Here is a 21,527-nt window from a genome sequence, read left to right as displayed (position 1 = left end):
TCAAGTGATATTCAAAGGGTTCCTCCTGTCAGACACATTTCAAAGATTAGGGGTTGAAACCTCCTCTTATGAAATGGGAGTGTCCTTCAAGACCCTCATCCATCATCAGTAGTTGTGGCGTAAACAGAGGCGACTAGACCGTTCCGACATCCTGTCTTCAGCTGTTGCCACTTCTCTCGCTTTACTCTGGCAATCTTTATATCATCACAATGCCATGTGCTATGTACGGAAGCCCTGAGGGGGCAAGTGAGAGTCATGTAACTGATGGAGATGGAAAAGCATTGACGCGTGCAATTCATTCACAACTTAACACTATCAATCAAGTTATCAAATAGAAAAAAAACACTGCTTACCATTAACCTCACTGTTTTAAATGCTAATAGCAACCCCTGCTTGTGCCCTGCCAGTCTGCACTGATTTTAGAGCGGTACCAAGGGTGTGCAGTAACTGTGCATTAACATTCCTTAACTGATGATCACACAAAGTCATTGTAATTTTATTAGTTGACAGAGAGCAGCAGGAGTTCATGATATATCCTGAATTAATCTGTGCAGTAAATCTACATTAGTCGTGCATTAGTTAAGCATCGCCAGGACCCTTATGATAAAGTTTTACTGAAAAAAGCTTGCACATTTCTTCTTCATACAGTGAGCCAAATTTCCCATTGTGCTCCTCCACTCGAGTGTGTTTAGATGACCGTAGCCAAAACCTTCTTCGCACTGTTTTGATAATGTTTTAGCCAGGAGCTCTCAGAATTGTTAGTACAGCTTGGACCGCTGAGCTGCTAAATTCTTTGCACATGCTACTGTAGTTGAGTTTATCCTCCTAGCAACAAGTGAATGCATGACCTGAGGTGGAGGTGGAAAAGACAATGAGTGAGAGAGCTTGGGGTGGTGTTTTTGTTTTTTTAAGGAAGAGAACTGTTCAGCACAAGGTTCTCATTTGTATATTTAAAAAAAACCCTGACATTGTTGCTGTCCAGGTAAAGAGGGAGGACAGACCAGGTGTTGCTGTCTGTGGGAGCAAGTTTGAAGTCAGGGAAGATGAATGCTCTGTCTCACTCAGGGGTCGGTTCAGATGTGTGTGCGTGTTTCAGGCTGTGCACACAGGAGTGTTTCGCGTGCATACTGGTGTCCATACAAAATTGACTGCATACATCTGTGCGAGCGTGTTTGTCTACAGTATGACACATATCTCCCAGATGTCAAACACAGAACAGCCCTAGGTGTGTGTGTGTGTATGTGTGTGTGTGTGTGTGTGTGTTTCTGGAGTGTATTTAGAGAGCGAGGAGGGGAGAAGGTTTCCACCCTGCATTCCAGCACTGGTCCAGTAGGTCGACCAGTCCAGGAACCAAGCTCAACCATCCCTCATACCATTGGAATGCTCACAGACTGAGCAAAACTGGACCAGTCCAGGCAACCTAATCTCTCCATTGACTCACATAAATTTCATACTTGGTGTACGAGATTACATCCAGTCTATAATTACCATTAAACTTGAGCTGAATAATATTTTGATAATAATAAACTATGATATAAAATACTATTGCTATTCATCAAGTCAACCACTGACCACCAAATCAAGTATTAATGCCCTACTGGCCCAGACATATAAAAACAACCCATATATCAGAGTACTGCATGCAGAGTAATATTGATCGACCATATTTACCTATTTTCCGTTTGCTTTTGATAGACCACGCTACATGATGGATGAGTTTAACCCAGAAACTGACTTCTGTTACAGTCAAATGCCGGGCGGTAGTCACAGAACAGTAGGGTTCCTTGGCTACTCATAAATCAATATATGACACCCCCTCTGATCTGCCAGTGACAGTCATAAACACCGTGGTGGCCCAAAACATATGAGCTCTGGTTCTAGAGGGAGTTCAGGGTATGAATGGGTGTGTGTGTGTGTGTGTGTGTGTGTGTGTGTGTGTGTGTGTGTGTGTATTTTTGTCACCTGCCGTGCAGGACAACGAGATCAGAAGAGAGGAAGTAGTGAGCCCACTATGGAGTAAGAGCAGAGGATAGTCGGTTATATGAAATCAGACAACAGTCCTTCATTCGGTCATCCATCACTCCTTGTCTCATCTATCTTTCTTCCTCCTGCTCATCCATCACTTTCCCATCCCTCCTCGCCATAATTCACTTCAATCTCTCTGCACACGACACCTGCTGGGGTTTGTCTCGAGGTTGCCAGAGCTTTTGCAAGAGTGCAGTTTTTTCTTTGTGTACGAATAACTGTGCTTGTGTCTGTGTGTGTTGTCCTCAGAACAAGCAGTTCACTCTTGAAGAAGACAGTATAATGAGCGGCAGAGGGCGCTGCCCGTACGACCCCAACAGCCCCTGCACGTCTACGCTCTCCAGTAAGGCACCGCTCACTCTGTCACTCATCACCTCACCATCAGCTGAGCTACAAGCACAGTTGTGAGACTCCAATGAATGTTTTCATTTCAGCTGGGTGAAGACATACCATGCAATTTTACACTGACGACAGGCCCTCACTTTAAACAAGTCAATGCTGCCATCTTGTGGTCGTTTTTCATGTCAGCATTTCAATCACTGCAAAAGGGAGGCTGCACTTTTAATGTTTACATATGAACTGGTGTTAATTGAGTTTTTTTGTTTGTGTGTGTGTGTGCATTAGGAGGAGAGCTGTATATTGGCCTGTACACTGACTACTGGGAGAATGATGGTGCTTTGTGTCGACTCAACAACCAGACCTACACACGCACGGAGAGAGACGACAGGCAGCAGCTCAGTGGTCAGTATGCATTACAGGAATGTGATCACATTCCCCTTTAAATGCAAGGGAGTGCAAACATTTAGTATATGTGGTAACAACCCCTAAGTATGACAAAGAAAAGCAGCAAATCTTCACATCTAAGAAGCTGAATTTACTTTCAATCGACTAATTGATGATTTCAGAGATTCCTCCCATAAAACACCTTAAAATGAGTAGGAATTTAAAAGTTTACAGGCATAACTGTTTGCTCCACTAACTTTTGTTTTCTTCTTCCTCCAGAACCCAAGTTTGTGGGGTCAGCAGTTATTCCTGACAACGATGACAGGGATGATGATAAAGTTTACTTCTTCTTCACTGAGCGGGAGACGGATGCCGATGGAGCGAACAAGGCCGTCTATACTCGTGTTGGACGAGTCTGTGCGGTGAGAATGCTAATGCTTGTGTGGAAAGATTTTTTTGGCAAGATTCAGCTAAAGTCAAAGTTCTGCACTCACCTTCTATATGTGCCTCCATCTGTCAGAATGATCAAGGAGGACAGAGGATGCTGGTGAATAGATGGAGCTCCTTCCTGAAAACTCGGCTCATCTGCTCTGTGGCCGGGACAAATGGCATCGATACACACTTTGATGATCTCGGTAGGGCTGCATGCCATCTTATTTATTTATTGTTATTTTTACTGACAGTAACACACACATCTGTGTATACCTCAAGATTTGAAGCGTCACTGTGGTATTGAGGATTTTTGGTACAGAACAAGCATAGATTGACATATACTGAGAAAATAATGCATTAAAAAAATACATTTTAATATATGAAAGGAATGAAATGTTTTTATATATTATGTATCCAAAAAATCTATTACTTAAAATATATAATTGCATATATTGAAAATATTTGTTCAGATATTAGATGGCAATATGAAAAATGGGAATAATTGGTATACATTTGTGCCAATATATAGAGGATATATGACTTTAAATATTCAGTAATACATAGCCTATATGTACTGATATGTATTTAGAACATCTTTTACTCAAAATATATATGCATGTACAGTATCACTAGATAATACGTGTTTGGATATTATATGGCAATAGTTTTCACCATATATGAAAAACAGCAATAATTGATATATTTGTCAATATTTTGAGACTACATCATTTGAAATTTGAAATAATGCCTTGCTAACATATGCTGATATGTATTTAAAAAATCTATTTCTTAAAATGCATATTTGAATATATTACTAGATCATATATTTTTGGTTATTTCATGGCAATATTTTTCCTAGCAGATTAAAAGCAGCAATACTTGGTAGAATTGTCAATATATGGAGAATATATCATTCAGATCATACAATAATTGATTTCAAATACATCATTTAATGTATATTTCAATACATATGAAGATATTAGACGTGATTTTTTAACAGAGGCCTCTTTATATCGGTACAATATGTAATTACATATGAAAATATAATGGGAACAAATGAGTTATAACATAGTAGATCTACATAAAGAGTATAGGAAATATATTCCTATTTCATAAGGGTGTGCCAAACCTACAATAGTTGTAAACAATTGAGCAGTAAAGCAACTCATTTCAACACTTCTTTCCATAAGATACACAGCCAGTAGTGTAGAATGACTAAAGCCCCAGTGTGCCTCACATGTATCACCATCACATTCATGTCACAGAGCTAAGCATTAAATCTACTGAAAAATAAATAAACAGTGATCTCTGTAAAAACCAATTAAGTCATTTACTGCTGTTCTAAAGATATCTAAAATCCACAAGGACTCTTCCAACCATCTGGACGGAAAATATATTCTGTCTGCTGCAGGATCAAAGAGAATTTAATCTGTTTCCCAGCCGAATAGGAGAAATCTTAATTCCTTGATATACAGCGGTGCTTTCAGCTAAATGTGAAGCACGTAAAAATGTCAGCCTAGTATGGCTAACAAACAACAGCTAACTTCTACATCTGGTGTTTCAGAGGATGTGTTTGTGCTCAAGAACAAAGATGGAAAAAACCCAGAAATCTTTGGCCTCTTTAGCACAACAAGGTGAGTCCGTGATGCCGTCAGCATTTCATTATGCAGTCATAATCATATCATCTATCTAGTTGCTAATAAAACCTTCTTTTGCAGCGCGGTGTTTAAAGGCTATGCAGTGTGCGTCTATCGCATGGAGGACATCAGAGCAGCCTTTAACGGTCCATTTGCCTTCAGAGAGAGACCTGAGCATCACTGGACGCCTTATGAGGACAGAGTCCCTTACCCTCGACCTGGATCTGTGAGTGTTATAGTCTGAGTGAGGAAGTGTTTATAGGGCTTCACTCCTTGACGGACAACAATATTATGCATTCACAGCACTCTTCATTTGTCCGCGTCTACGACAGACATCCCTTGAGAAGGGACAGTGTTGAGGCCATGTAGGACAGCTCTGGTGAATGTCAGCACTGTTGTAGCTACCTCAGCAGGTCATACAGGGACAGCACGGGCCAGACGACAGCATGTCAGCCTTTTTTCTACGCTGCATAAAGTGCCAAGGCAATTAATGGCCCTCTTGTGTCTCTGTCTCTGCTCCTTCCTTTAATCTCTCTATTTTCGTCACACTATCTCTCTAACAGTGTGCCAGTAAGGTGAACGGAGGTGGCTTCTCCAGCTCTAAGGAGTTTCCTGATGAGGTTTTGAGGTTTGTGCGTTCTCATCCTGTGATGTATCGTCCAGTCCTTCCTCAGCACCGCAGACCTGTGCTGCTGCAGACAGAGCCGGGGAGGAGGAAGCTGACCCAGATCGCTGTGGACAGAGTCCAGGCACAGGATGGACACTACCATGTTCTCTACATTGGCACTGGTACAAGAATGACTGCCTATTATGTATATCCAGAATGCCATGCATGACTTTTTTGCACAATGTTACTATTTTAAAAATGAAAGACAAGAATGAGATGCTCAGAACATTTGGGTGCACAAACACACTTGACGGGACATTTTGATGGAATAGTCAGATATAAAAAACATATATATGAGTGTTACCTCAATACAAAGTTGTGCATATACAAAGTCGTTTTTTGCAGTGGTTGTGAAAGAGGTGAAGAATTTTAAGTCATCATCTGTAAAACTTATATGTAACATTAATGTCTTCTTGCATTAGATGACTCAGTGGTGTTGAAAGTTATCACCATCTACAACAAAGACACAGACACTATGGAGGAGGTGCTGCTGGAAGAGCTGCAAGTATTCAAGGTATTTTTAGCTATAGAAAATGAAAATGTGAAACAGAAGTAGACTTTGTAACCAGGCAAATTCTGCATTTGACTGCCTACATATCACAGTCCATTACTGCTGCAGCTAGAGAGATTGTTTTGGATTCATTGATTGCTAATTTGTGTCCTTCCTATCATCAGAGGGACACAAGTATGATTGTGCAGCCAGCCTGCTGAGAGATCTTCAGAATGATTTGAATGTACTTAGATCAGTTACATTTTAGATCCAGCCTGCAAGCAGCGGCTGCTGCCATTTTAATTAAGACCTGATTTGGGATGGACAGAAGCATGACGGGAGGCCTCCAGTGACAAAGAACTTTATGTCAGCTCTTGTTAATTTATTCTTATAGCATGCGATGAACCACTGATTCAGTCAAATGTGTCCTATTTGCAGCTGCCAGCGCCAATAAGAGAGATCATAATATCACCTAAAAGGGTAAGAGGACCATCTGCATCCCTATACTGTTGTTTGTTCATGCAATACTGTTGTTTAGCCACAAGATGTTAACATTGCAACAATTTCCATTGCTTTGTTTTTACATAGTTACATGTACTGTAGCAGCTGTCGAGGTCAAGACAAAGCATGTATATTATCTGTGATTTCAATCCAACTGATTCAAGGATTCAAAGGCTTTATTGTCAGTTGCAGAAATAAGCAATTTATCAATGGATAAATTAAATTAATGTTGATTAAAGGAGACATATTATGCTGGTTTTCAGGTTCATCATTTTATTATAATTATATTATAATAGGTTTACATGCTGTAATGCTCAACAAACTTGTCAGTTCTCTCATACTGTCCAGCGCTGCGGCACTTTATTTGGCCTCTGGCTGAGATGCTGTTTTAGCTCCTGTCTCTTTAAGAGACAAAACCCAGTCTGCTCTGATTGATCAGCTCACACACGCCTGAGCCACCACCGCTCACCATGTCTCCTATCGGCTCTTTTGTGTTTTCAGCTTCCAGTTGGTTTCTCTTCTACTGTGAATATAGGCATAAATTATGGAAATGTGTGACATTGTGACTTGGCTCCACAGCAACAACTGTATGTGGGATCAGAAGTGGGAGTGGCCCAGGTCAGACTGCATCAGTGTGACCTCTATGGCTCTGAATGTGCTGACTGCTGTCTGGCCAGAGACCCTTACTGTGCCTGGGATGGTCTCACCTGCTCCAGATACTACCCTGCTGGAGTCTACACCAAGAGGTACCAGCACACACACTCTCTGAGACAGAGCCCTTCTTTTCCTGCCTGCAGATGTGTTTGTGTGATATCAGCTCTTCACACCTTTACCAGCTCACTTCTGTTTCATCATAGCATCTTGGCCTGAATGTCACAATGCTCTGAGGCTGGTTTATCAAGTCAGTATCACAGGCTCAGAGAGAGGCGGCAGCCAGCTGTTATGTAATGCCTATCAGTATGCACCTGATCACCGCCCTTCCTCTTTTCCTCTCTCTTTCCTGTCCCTCGTTGCTTTTTTCAATCTTTCCTTTCACCCATCCCTCGCACTTCATCACACGTTCAAAATCACTCTCTCTCTACTTCCCTCGCTCCTATCTCAGCAGACGATTCAGGCGGCAGGATGTTCGCCATGGCAACGCCGTCCAGCTGTGCAATGGGCTGCAAATTGACGGTTAGTGTATAAACTGACTGTGTGATGGGTGTGCGTGTGTACGTGCGCACGGGCATGCTTGTGTGTATTTATCGCGGAAATTTTGCCAAATAGTGTGTACAAGCAAAGAAATGATGCAGTTGTTCAGAAGCACTAGACTGAACACGAACAAATATGAACTCTTGATATGCAATCACAGCTGGAGGTGAGAGAGGGTAGTGATTCTACTGTGGGAGGAGATTGGGGTAGAACAATCCACTCTACAGTTAATGAAAGGTCATGGCGGTTCTTTGCCATGTCTCTCGCCTCACTGTCTTTTACGATTTGTGTGTGTGTGTGGGTGCAGACGAACAATGGCAGAGAGCTGAGGAGAGGCTGGTGTACGCCGTGGAGAGCAACAGCACTTTACTTGAGTGTGTCCCTCGATCACTTCAAGCCAAGGTCCTCTGGTTCTTACAGAAAGGAGGAGAGAGGCACGAGGTGAGTGTGATCTTGGGCCTGCGATGAACAAAATGCACAGTGTGTAGAGCCCCACGAGGAAAATGTATTTCTCCTTTGCACCAGGGTAGTGACTTTGGAAACTGCATTTGAATGCATCAGAATAGATTTTAAAAGGTTTATACCAGTATCTGAACTATTTCGATTTAAACATTATGTTGACACAACAGCAAACAGTAATACTGAATCATTATATAGATCACAGAACCTTAAGTACAGAGTCACAGTATTGAGTGCATTATTGAAGGACTACCATTCCTTTATTTATCCCTTACTTAGTTTAGCTCTGAAGGTTTTTTAATTAGAATTCCTCTTGGAAGAGAAGCAGCAACAGTGCAGAAAAGGCTACATCAATGACTAGAAGAAAATTGTGTCTCTTTCTTCCTCCGTGTAGGTTCGAGGTGATGAGCGGGTTATCTTGACCTCACACGGGCTGCTGTTCTTGCGTGTGAAAAGCTCTGATGTCGGCGTGTACGTGTGCCAGACTGTGGAACACGGATACGTGCACACGCTGTTACGCGTCTCACTCCAAGTGCTCAAAGGGGAGAGGGTGGAGTCAGCGATCCACAGGCCTAATGATGGGGGAGGAGAGAAACCTGCAGCTTCGTGTCACTCCTCAATGGGCTCCCCACCAGGCCCCAGCATCAGCCCCAGAGCTCTGGTGCCTTCCTCACTGCCAGGCCCCCACTCCAGGCTGTGGTACAAGGAGTTCCTCCAGCTGATCGGCTACGGGGATGCACAGAGAGTGGAGGAGTACTGCGAGAGAGTGTGGTGCTCAGATAAGAAGCGTAAAAAGACCAAAAGGAAGTATGTTCCTCCGAGTGGCGAGAAGAGAGGGAAGGGGAGAGCAGAGGAGAACTCCCACCGAGCGCCCAGGCACACCTTGGGCACCTGAGGAGACCGACTGCACATACACAAACAAACACACGCACACACACACAGTCTAAAGGTCAGACTCTCTCTGTGTTTGCACCATGTAAAAGGTTTTCACTTTGCTTTCAACAAGAGCAGTTACAGAAAAAAAGTAGCAGGTTACCTTGTTTTGTAGCTACATTTATCACCCAGTAGTTTAACTGTTACGTTTTAACCTATTTTGAGAAGCAACTTTTTGCCTTTTTTCTGGCGGGTGAACCGATTATCCGCTGCACACCCTGGGTAAATACTATGTATGTCAGTGTCAGTACAGAGAGGAAGCCCCGGGTGGAGATGGACGACTGATTAAGCCACGTTGCCTCTGATCTGAATGGGACAGAATATAATATATCAGCTCCTGTGGACCCAGCTGTCATTACGAACGCACACAGAGACTGCTGCACGAAAACCTCCGCTCCACCTCTCATTCAATGGCTCAATATGACAAACTCTTACTGTATCTATTATGAGAGAAAACAACTATGTTAAAGGTAATGGCCTTCTAATCTTTTTTTGGGACTATGATAACTTATTTTCTCTGTCTCTATTTTGAGTTCTGTAGTCGTTTAGATGTCGTAAACTGGAAAATATAGTGGTGTTGTTTTTGTACAGTGGAAACTGCTTTAAGCTTTACATGATTATAACGTGGTCATGGCTGTGTTGTGTGTGGTTACAATGGCCACAGTAAGATGTTGCAATGCCACTATTATGGATATTTGAGGCATGTTTTAGTGATAATTATGCCCTCTGTAGAAATAATTACTATTTAAGCACTTGTAAAAACTGTTACAGTAGATGAAAAGCGGTCCTATGAGTGGATATTATTATTAAGTGTCTACATTTACATCCACAGTTGTGATCAAATGCATCGACAGTATTGTGTGTATTGTGTTTTTAATTTAAAATTCAGGGTTGGTCTTGCGTGCACATCTGGCAACTGTAAAAGTGTATTCCAAAAAGTCCGCCCCTCCTCTTTCTTATCACTCCTTCAACCCCCTTTTGTTTGTCCGTAATGATGTTGCAGATGGGATTCATAATTACCACCACAAACAGCTATGTAAAACACTGCAATTTACTCCGAAGAGAAAAAAAAGACAAATAAATGTTAGAGTGACCATCCGAGCATGTCATTAGCAAAACTGATGAGTCAGCCTCTCATGAATATTCAGTTGATTCTGAGATGACAAAGAACAGAAACAAACAATTTGATGTTTCATTATAGTGTTTCTGGTCCGAAGGATCACTTTTCTCCAATGTCGTGCCTTAGTTATCTCTTCATTTTGTCACTTTATAGTTTTGACCTCATTGTCTGTACCCTATTCATAATGTGGTAAACAAACAAGCAAAAAAAAAACAATCACTGTCAGGGCCTCTATATGGTCACCGGTCATTCTCCTTGAATTTTCTCCAACTAAGACATCGATTGAAAATACTGCGTCTGCTTATTACCACTTATAAATACCTGCCATTAAAAAAAGATGGACCATCCTTCCCTGGTGTCACCTCTGTGGTTTGGCCATCAATAATGACAAAGTATACTCAGTCCAAGTGCACACACACACACACACACACACACACACACATTGACCGAGCCAATGATGCAGATATAAAGAGGTAGAGAGTTAGCCGTGTGCATTGGTCACTCGGATTACAACAAAAATAAAACTAAGTTCAAAACGAGAAAAAAATCCAAGGCACTCTTCCGGCAAAAAGGTTCAAATGAGCTTTTTAACCTTTTTGCCGGAAGAGTGCCTTGGATTTGACCCTCTCACAGAGATCCAAAGAAAAAATCCAAAGCACTCCTCTGGCTAAAAGGTTATAATAGGCTTTTTAACCTTTTTGCCTGAAGAGTACTCTGGAGTTGTCCTCTTTTTGAAATTCAGTTTTCCCTGTATCACATTTTGTTTGAACTTCCTGAGCACTCAAGACTTTTTCTTTCTGGAAAAAAATAAAATAAAAGCAGCTACAAGGACCTCTCGTTACCGTTGATTCTGGCGGCCCCTGTGGACAAAGGTGGACAAGCACTAGGAGCACCACCGGACAACCCATCCTCAGCACTCCACCATAAAAAAATAGTTGTAATTTTTAGTATTTGACCAGTGGCAGATATTAGAAACAACTATATAATAATGGCCAACCTTCTCACTGATGGTCTCATTTGCTTATGTAGATTATGTCAAAGCATCTGTATTAAATTGAGCCTGTTTTATATAACTAGTTGCTTGTAAGACATTCAACTAAGATCATTTCTTTTTCATAATTATGTAATTCTGTCAAGCAAATTCACATCATGTTAACAAGAATGGCACTTGGTAGAGCGCATACCTCTGCCAAGGCCCAACAGTCTCCTTTAGCCACACTCATAGACAACCAGCCAATTAAAAACGCCTGATTTTTTCAGTTAAGATCCATGCTTTAATCCCTGAGAAATTAATGAAAATGTCAAATTGCCAAATTCTTCAGAGTAAATGAGAAAAATTTCCTGGATCCATCCCTTTATCCGGGGGTCTATTCTGTTCACATCCTCCATCCAAATTTTATGGGAATCCATTCAGTAATTTTTGTGTAATCCTGCTGAAAAACCAACCAACAAACAAAGAAACGTGGTTGCAAACATAACCTCCTTGGCAGAGGTAATACAAAGTTGCTTTGTTAACTAGTATGCCATAAGCTGGTATAATACAAAATCTTGTACATCCAGGAGGGACTGCTTCGTTTTTTTTTTCTCACGGTGAGCCGCGCACTGGGACACCATACTCATTCAAATTCTGTGGAGGTCTACCTGAGTCGGTGGGGTGCTGAAGGCATTTGAGAATAGAAATTCATGCTGCAAATTTATTCCACATGGCTACCATAGCAACAGGCTCTGAACCAGTTCAGCTCCCCTCCTCATCAAAGCTCCCCCTCCTCTCTCTGTCAAGTTTTAACACGGTTACTCTGGCCCCTGGGCCCCGCTGGCCAATGGCACCTGTAGCCACTCATACATCACACTCTAATATATCACACTGGGTCCACTAAGTAAAGCTGGAAAGTGCCTTCTTTTCTTCTGGGACTGGAGCTGGCATTGGCCTGCTGGATGGAGCTGCTGACCCTACTGACAGATGCCATGTGAGCAACTTTTGGAACAGATCCATGCCTGAATCTGGAGCTGCGGATATTTTGATCCCGAAATTATACATGTCAAGGCCCAAGAGGCCAATTTAATATAATGAAATGCTATAAATCCGTTTATTGATCGACAGAGGGATCAAAAGGTCAAAGGTTCACTACAATAAACTGGCTGCTGTACATGTTTCTGTCACCGTGCACAGATAGACGGTGCTTATCCTTCTCGCCTTTTGGCATCCCCTCTCAATTTTTTTCCTGCCGGCGTTTGTTGTCCTCACACAGCGCCGTTCCTATCAGGAGCCAATGCACCAGAACGCTTTATTACAAGTGAAAATGTCAGAGGGAAGAAGAGGTTATGAGGCGGTGGGAAATTAACATTGGGCGACAAACAGAGAACGAACCTCTGCAGCTAGTATCACTCCGTATGCTGTCAGTGTGTACAGTACACTGCATGTGTACATGGTTTTTGCGACGTTTGCATACAAGTCTTTTCGGGTAAGTCTGTGCAAACAAGGATGAAAGCCCAGCAGGCATGAATGGATTGATTTCGCCCTCCCTCTCTTTTCTTCCTTTGATTTAGGGTTATCTGTGACATGCAAAGCTAACCTCATACACATCTGAAGCAAATGTCTCTCGCTTTCATAACGTTCATTTCATATTCACTGCATAACCTCTGTTGTTTCTTTAATCATGACCTGTAAGCTTTAGATTAAATCCTCTGAGAAAGAAAGTGATGTTCATACTTTGGATTTAGCTTCTCAGTGTAGGATTTTCTCAAGTTTTATGACCATTGTTTTTGTGTTCAGACGGAGTAAGCTTATCTGTAGATGTTCTTGGCACATCGGGGCTACAACTGAAGGTTAAACATCAAATACAACACTCTGCACATCATCAGGTGATTTGATAAGCAAAGAGGAGCTACTATCAGTGCTGGCACAGGCAGCCTGCCCTGCATATCAGGTTAGGTACAAAAAAAGGCTGTAGTTTTGAGGTAAGGTGTGTATTTGTCACCAGTAAACACAATGACCGCATACACATAGAGATACGCACACAAAACATACTAAATACATAAAGGGAATCTGAAATAATACAGACATCAACACATTGTACACACAAGCAGCGTGCCAGCATGTACTGTGTGTTATCTCGCTAACACAGCTGTCACTGAGGTACAGTATTTCCAGCAGCACTTCAATAACCAGCACAAAGAGAGGCTGAAATGACCCCTGCACAACGTCATTTTGCGCACGCCTCTATTTGTGTCCCACATTTGCCTTCCGAAAGCTCACAGGAAACCCACACGAGCTAATAAAAATTCACTCCATTCATTCAAACATGATTCACTGGGCTGCACGTGTGCGTCCCACGAACCTTGGGAGGAGTTGGCATGTATTAAAGATGCCTACCACCGATCATCCTATGATGTTTCCCACAGCTCACATACCTCATAACACACAGGAGGCTCAGATAGGATAGCCGAGGGAGTGAGAAAGATGGGAGGCGTAGATCATCTGGCTTTTTCCTCCTGCTGATAGCCGGGGGGAAAGCAGAGACGACAGAGTGAGTCAGTGAGAGAGAAAGTGTGAAGAGAGTGAAGCAGTGAAAAGGAAATGGAGTCAAAAAGGTAAGAATAGAGGAAGTTGTACCAGAGGAAGCGAGTGATGTTGATCTCTGTGCTCTCCTCACCTTGAGGCTGCGCCTCTCATGGGACCAACACGTCTTTGAATAATATCGCTGCCTTATCTGGCAACCTGAACTCTAAGTCTGCCAAGAGAAGTGGGACAGGTGCCTGATGCAAGTGAGAAGCACAGATGCCCTCAAACATGGTGAAAGTAAACATGTCAGACAGGTATAAATGACTAATGCTGTTTAGAACAGCTATAAAATAACAACAGTTCATTGTCATGAATTTGTATTTATAGAACGCGTGTCCAGCAGAATTCCTGAATCCATCTGTGCAGCTTTGTTTGGGTGGATGTCTCCTTTATTACATGCATTAAAGAACATTGTGCTCAGTGAAAGTAATGCCCGTGCCATGGATGCGTGTGTGCATGTGTGTGACGAACACGAGTGCTGTGTCATTAATCTGGGTGTAATCACTACATTTGTGTCCCTGTGGGGGCTGTTCACTCCTCTAATCCGTCTCTTTATCCCTGCATCTCTCTCATTACGTAACTCTTGACCTTTGCACCGCGGCAGCCCCAACAGCTGGCCAAGGCTGTTAAACAACAAAAAGCACGTGCAGTCAATCACCGCACCATATTGACTGTACACATTGGGGACGACAGGAGAAGCAGAAATCGAAAAGGTGTAGCATTATAAACCGCAATACACCTTCTACGGTTTCCCTTGAGGATCACTTTCAAATGCTGACTTTAAATACAGCGATATGAAATATGAATGCTTGGACCTCTACACTTATGCCGCATAGCAGAAGGAATTCCTATGTATCTATTACTGGAGATCCCAGAAGATGTTTACAGCTGAAGAAATTCATCTATTGAATATTCAAGGTCTTGTATTTGATCAAGTAAGCATATGTTGTAGGCAACCAGTATGTTTGCCTGTTCCACTGGGGTGAGTTGGATGTTGACTGAGCTTCTCTACTAATCTAATCAAAATGCCTAACTTGATATTTTCTCTCTCTCTCTGAGTCCATGTATATTTATGTGTGCGTGTGGATCTTGTTTTTAAATGTTTTACAGTCAATAAATATAACCAACTGTGAGAAAGCACAAGAAAATATTGAAAGAGTTTGGACATCTTTATATAAGCTGCTGTATCTTTACTGTTCTCATAAAGGTCATTCTTTATTAAAGGAGATCTACAGTATTATACTTTTTCATTTTTTTCTTTCCTCCAGTGTTTTATATCGGTTCTTGTGCATGTAAAAGATCTGCACCAACAGACGCTCCTTTATCCCACAGAAAACACTCCTCCTGAAACACCTCGTCAGTTGTCCCGCCTTTAATTCCGTGACTTTGTGACATCACACTATGTCACACAGTCACACATTTGCAATATTTATGCCAAGCAGCTAGTTTGGTGCAAAAGAATTGATTTAGCACAGCTGCTCTGTTGTTGTTAGCGCTGGCTCAGGCATATGTGAGCTGACCAACCAGAGCAGACTAGTTATTCAGGAGAAGGGCTCTTAAAGAGACAGCAGCCAAAACAGAGCGTTTCAGATGCGGGGAATACAGCGCCGCAGCACTGGACAGTATGAGAAAACTGATGCGTTTTTTGAGCACTAAAGCATGTAAACCTATAGCAGCAACCCCAAATAAAATGATGACCCTAAAAATGAGCATAATATGTTTCTCCAAGAAAAAACAAATGAATTAGATAATGGAGATAGCACAAAATGACTAATTCATCTGCTTTTCTCTGAATAACTATTGATGAAAATAAAACAGATTATAACTGGGGTATTTTGGTTGAGGTGAATGTGTAGCTTTCCCCCACTGTCGTGATTAGATAAGAGATGAGGAAAACAAAGCACGAGACAGCGTCTTACCCAGCAATGATTCAGCCAGGTCCTGTGACTCAAAGCCGCATTGAGAGACTCTGCTTCGGGCTGAAAGGTACCAACAGACTTTACAACTGCAGAGACAGAATTTCTCCCACAGAAAATGTACGGATTTATTGGAGTGATCTAATTAGAAGTGTTAAGCAGACTGTTCACCCTTTATGACATTTTCCGAAACATTCTTCAAAGCGTCTTGTAGAGCACTTACACTTTGCAAGTGATTAAGGTAGATTTGTCTCAAATGTAATACATCACCTATTAACTCTCAGCTTTGCTTTTACCATCCAGTTCTTGCCATGTAGATGACTACAGTAAAAAAGAAAAAGGCTGTAAAAAGCAACCGTGATTGTGCGTATCTTCCTCATCAGTGCATAAAAAGACTTCATCAAATATCCACATTTGCAAATGGTCCCCTTAAAATCTCTCTAACCTGGGAGTGTTTTGGAGAATTAGTTTTCTCCCACTGCCCCTCGACCAAAGCAGCTGTATTTGTCAGCACCAGCCTGAGCTGACAGCATTTCATGATAACATGAAACAAGTCAACTATGAAATTAATTCTCCCAGTGGAACATTACTATTACAAAGGTACCAGATACGGTCTACTGTATTATCTTTCTCTGTGGCTTATTACAAAATTCTTTGACTTTGAAAATAAACAGACTTTCAGTAGGGCTGCCTGTTTTTCCATATCGGAGGTGAATTATGAATTATGGCTCAGTATCTATAAAGCAGGGTATGTTTCTCTGTGTTCTCTCAGTATTATACTGTACTCATTTATTTTGAGGGAATATTTCCTTGAGGTTATGCATGAATGTTGTCTATAGGTCTATCCGATTTCGTCCTGTTTGTTTTGTCCTCGCAGCATCAAAATTAATGCTCCAGGAACGTTATTGGAACCGACCAATCACGCTGTTATGATGTCATGAAGCTTAGCGAAAGTTCAGTCATCTCTTAAGCATGGCCTCAAGGTCACAAGCACAGTCTCCCGCCTTCCATAATCTCCTCAAGCACATTCTCCCCCTTCACGCAATCAAAACATGTCACGTTGTCCTCTCGCCAATCATTTGGTAAGCTGTCAAATTTAAAAGTGCGTTCTCTCTCTGCTGTCATTTCAGCATCGCCAAAGACATCACGCCCCACCTCCTCCCCTTCACCGCCTCAACCGCCGATGCCTGGCCATCTCAAGTGAACGCTCCAATCCGAGGTCGTTGAAGTCGTCCTACATCAAGCTCCATTCCTTAGCACCGCCAGTGTCTTGGCTCCAGAGTGAAGTCTCATTTTTCATACTGAAAACACCTAATATGTCAGACTGCTTCCCACGGTGTCCTGCTTCCTGCCTGGGTCTAAGTGCTAAAGTCTATTCCTTCTGTTCACAATAAAAATGCATCTTACTTTATATCCTCTCACTTGTTTTGTTTCTCTCCTAATTGAAATGGCTTTGCTACTTGTGTTTGTGTTGTTAAGAGAACATCATTATACATAAGAAAGAGACAATGTTTATATTCTGAGCAGGTCATTGTGGTTGAATGGGTTGAGTACAGCTGTTCCACCCAGGTGATTGGAGTTTATATCCCCATTAGACCACATTATTATTTTTACAGTAAGCTCACTTCTTATTTTGAATTTCCTTTTCAGTTTTCTGTTGCAGTTTGGTCACAAAAATACTTGGTTTGGTTTAGGAAAACATGGATTGGGTGAAGACATACTCACAACATTTAACACATGTATTTTTCCTGGTCTTTTTCCCAAGGTCTCAAAGCTATGTAACTACAGAAGCAGCCATTGGTCAGTTACAATGATGGACTTGGAGCAACAACAATCATGATGTTCCAGGAACAACACCTACCCGGCGTTATCCGATTGTGGGTTGTCTGTTTTATTCATGAAAAACATCACCACTTTTCAAAGACAGTGTGTTATTTACATTTCTGCTTTGGACTGTGATGGCCCCGGGCATTTTAGGTCACACATCATTACAAGTTCCCATGTTATGGAGTTCTAGACATTTATCATTTATAGAGTCACATGAGTCACACCAGTTTCTGTCACACACATGTTTGTCTCGTTTCAAAGGCACTGCCATTTATGGATAATACGCATGCATTAGATGAGAGTGGATCATGTCACAGTGCTGATTACAGACTGTAAATATGACAGAAGCAGAGTAAATGCATACATGTGCATTCATTCTTTCTCTTCTAGTTATATAGTAGGTCTGTGAATCAAACTCTTATGCATCAATCTATTAGATGGTATTGATGAATATTAGGCCTATATTTATAAATAAACATGGCATGCATGTTACAGCAGGGTATTAAACAAACAGCTGGAAGCTACTCTGGGAGTGTACGAGCAGGCCACATGTTTCTGAGTCGATCCACACCTGGGAATCGATTTTTTACTGACAACTTCGCAACCCAGCCTGCTTTTACTCAAGTGGAAATCTGGTGTATCCAGGTGTAGGAGTGTGGCAGTAACACTTGAAACTGAGCTCCATAAACTTGAAAGATTATCCCCAAAACCTACTGCTCAAAGATTTTATGGGCCACTGTTTTCAGCGAATACATCAGGCGCCAATAACACGGCAATGTGTGTGCATTATAGCAGCAGGCAGCTGGGAGCCTGTGGTTGCTGGTGAATATTTGATGAGAGAATGGATCCTCTCCCTGGGCAGGTTGAGTACAGTGTGCATACTCAATCACACACAGACACACGGCCAGGCGCACACATATGCACACTTATACCAGGTGGTGCAGTTTCTCTGCTGTTCCACAGTCTCACGCCAAGCAGGTGCCAGTGAAGGTGATATTAGAGTATTCTGCATAACTCAAGATGTAAAGCACACCAGAAAGTGATGCCTCTTATTCTCCACGGTCTCCATCTCAGAAATCATTGGGACACATGCAAGGTCATCTTTGCCTTTTCACCAGCAGCTTTCGAGCGGCAAGAGAGGAATACTAAGAGAGGGTCAAACACAAAGATGTCAGTAAATTGAGCAATTAGAAGTGCACTTAGCCGCCTGTTTATTTTTATCTTTGTCAGTATTTGTAGCATTCCAGCCTTGGAAGAACATACCAGCAATTTTTTAAAAGTGTTTTAGTCTATTTATTATTACCATTTTTAGAGGCTTCCGAATAAATGTGCAACTGCATTAGCATATCTTGGGGGTAACTCATCTCTGACAACAGTTAGACGTACAGTTGTGTGTGAAATGAATGGAAACACAAATAGTTGACATTTTAAAAAAGTATGCGTGTTTGGAAAATGCTAAATGCTAAATAGATCTGTGAGGTGTGAACACTTCTAGATATGATGGAAAGCCCAAAGGAATTGATTCATAAATCATTCCTCACACTGAATTTGATCTGTTTGAATTTCTTCGAAAGAAAAATCTGCACTATGTGTACAGTATCTGTTAGCTGAACAAGGTTTTCCTCTGACACTGTACACTGGAGAGGCAGGAGTCCTCAGGTAGTCTTGAACCCCATCTTCTTTTACACCTCTTCAATTATATACAGCCTGCTGTCTAGACCCGATCACTGCACCTCTACAAACATTCTGATGTCCATCTCCCTGCCCACAACAAACAACTCTGTTCACCGACGGCAATTTACCTCGCACTGCATACCAATGATCGTTATTATAGTCGGTGGTTGAGTGAATAAATTTGGCCTGCTTCAGTGGATTTTGTGCTTCACAGGCTTGCCCACTCTGACATAAAAAGGAAGTAAAGAACACAATGCAGATGTGTGCACTTACCGTTAAATATTAGAAGCTACTTATGGCTCCTAATGTTAGATGTGTCTGATGCAATACAAGACATTCAGGACTTCGAACTCAAGCCATTTGCCAGTTCAATTAAAGGCTAACATTAGCAACGAAGCAGCTGCAGCCCTCCCGTCCTTGGAGCACCATTAAGGCTCCTTTTCAGCCTCATTCCTGTTCTCACATCTGCTGATGATTAGCTCATTTGCACTAACATACAGTACAGCACACTCTCACTGTATATTTGTACTTTATATTTCTGTACCAATACTGTATTTTTGCATATTACACATTGTACATATTCTGTATATATATATTTTTTATCTTATTATTATTATTGTTTCTTATATTTTTTAAGTGTTTCATTGTAAAATGGCATTCAGAGTGGAAGGCAAGGGAAGAATTTCATTGTACAAGGAAACATTTTAGCTGTGCATATGACAATAAATGCAATGAATCTTTGAATCTTGAATCTTTATGCTATTCATCAATTTTATTTCCTCATTTCCATTATCAGACGATAAGCAACCACTGTTTTCCTTTCCTCCTCCCATCCTTCTCTCCTGTGCCACTCTGACTCTGATCAGCAGTGATTTCCTGCTCACTGATTTGCAGGCTTCGGGGGGCGTGAACCATGTTATCCTTAGAATTCTCCCATGACATGGCAGTAGAGGGAGGGGCTGGTGGGAAAAGAGAGATAAGAATAGGGGAAGTGGCGATAAGGGCGCACTGATGTCTTGCAGGCGCTGTTCCTTTAAGAGTATTTTTAGTATGGCAGATAGCAGTGGTCACTCGTCGGGAAAAAAGGCTGGGTGGCTTTAGAGACTTGTGCTCAAGCATGATGCTGGAGTGAGAAAGGGAGAAGGCGAAGCAGCATATCATGCTCCCTAGTGACACACAGCAAGACTGCCAAGGCTTGGTAACTCTACCTGCGTATCATGCGCATTCGAAGACAATCAAGTTATCAGTCAGTCAATTACATTGTTGTAACCTTTGTAATGTGTGACAAAGTGTTTGCTTGAATCTGTCTGTAGACAAGCAGGTGTTAGAGAAGAAAATAGACCCATAACTTCATTTTCCAATTACTCAGTCAGTAGAAGCCAATATGTTAGTTTACATATAGGCTAATTATATGGTACAAACAATAAGGCAGATCACATTGCACAAACTATCCCGAGGGCTTAAATGGCATACTTGAAACCGAATTCATCAAATGTGAACTTTAATTTTCTATTTGTCGTTTTGGTGCATTCCATTTCAAGAGTAGTGTCGTGAGTCCATATTTTCCCCTCCTCGGGGCAGATATGTAAATTTAATGACACTGGCAAAGTGTGTGTGATCAGGTTACTGTATAGATTACACGGTGACCCCTCCAAACACACAGGCACAGAGACCTAGAGACCTAGAGAGGACAGCAATACACCTCCATGCAGGTTACCACTCCACACCGCTCCAGCTCTGCTCCAGAGAAAACCATGCCGGGGAAAAACTGCTTTGCCTTCCTCAAGGGTCAACGTCAGAGGTGTGTGTGTGTTTTTACAAGCTATTGCCAAAATACTTTTGCGAGTGACTACTTGGCTGTCGTGGTAGTGGAAGTTGCAGTCTCATCCATGAGAATTACAGCCGAGGGAGTTGGAAACTGCTCAGCAGCATTATGCTCCTGTGTGTCGGCTTAATTAAAATGAGACCGAGATAAGTACTGCTTCCGAGCTCTGTTTGTTTGTGTGTGTTTGTGCATGAGAGAGCCAGATAGAAAAAAAGAGAGTGAGTGAGAGAGAGAAAGATGGGTGTGTGGGTGCTGGGATCGGGCTCGACTGTGCAGAGAAGAATACAAATGATGGGTAAATGTGATGTCTTTCTAATGGTGTGTGCCTGAGTGAGCAGAAAGGCAATGCTCACAGAGGAGAACCACAGGGGGCATCTGGTCAATGCTCTGATGGGACATGCCCTCATGTCTATATTCATGTTCACAAGATGGAAATTCGTAATATTTACATTAATAGCCAGCATTAATGGACTGTATGGCACAGGTTCAAGCATTCATGGGTTTCCTCCCACGGTCAGAAAGACTTGGAGTTTAGGTGCAAACTA

At 41.9% G+C, this 21,527-nt stretch overlaps 1 protein-coding gene across 1 annotated transcript in view; it reads left to right on the top strand.

The window, feature by feature from the left end:
- The window catches only part of sema3e (sema domain, immunoglobulin domain (Ig), short basic domain, secreted, (semaphorin) 3E), a 31,936-nt gene extending 22,916 nt beyond the window's left edge, over positions 1–9,020 (top strand). Inside the window, exons 7-19 of the mRNA XM_073471766.1 lie at positions 2,275–2,368; positions 2,650–2,766; positions 3,028–3,170; positions 3,269–3,383; positions 4,745–4,814; positions 4,899–5,043; positions 5,381–5,606; positions 5,907–5,998; positions 6,413–6,454; positions 7,055–7,221; positions 7,578–7,648; positions 7,974–8,107; positions 8,520–9,020. Of these exons, the coding sequence (XP_073327867.1) occupies positions 2,275–2,368; positions 2,650–2,766; positions 3,028–3,170; positions 3,269–3,383; positions 4,745–4,814; positions 4,899–5,043; positions 5,381–5,606; positions 5,907–5,998; positions 6,413–6,454; positions 7,055–7,221; positions 7,578–7,648; positions 7,974–8,107; positions 8,520–9,020 (1,917 nt within the window). The remainder of the gene's footprint in view (positions 1–2,274; positions 2,369–2,649; positions 2,767–3,027; positions 3,171–3,268; positions 3,384–4,744; positions 4,815–4,898; positions 5,044–5,380; positions 5,607–5,906; positions 5,999–6,412; positions 6,455–7,054; positions 7,222–7,577; positions 7,649–7,973; positions 8,108–8,519) is intronic.
- The last annotated feature ends 12,507 nt before the right edge of the window (positions 9,021–21,527 follow it).

This window comes from Pagrus major, chromosome 8, assembly GCF_040436345.1.
Source record: "Pagrus major chromosome 8, Pma_NU_1.0".
Taxonomy (NCBI): domain Eukaryota; kingdom Metazoa; phylum Chordata; class Actinopteri; order Spariformes; family Sparidae; genus Pagrus; species Pagrus major.
The sequence above is the reverse complement of the archived record's forward strand: the minus strand, read 5'-3'. Positions and strand labels throughout refer to the sequence as shown.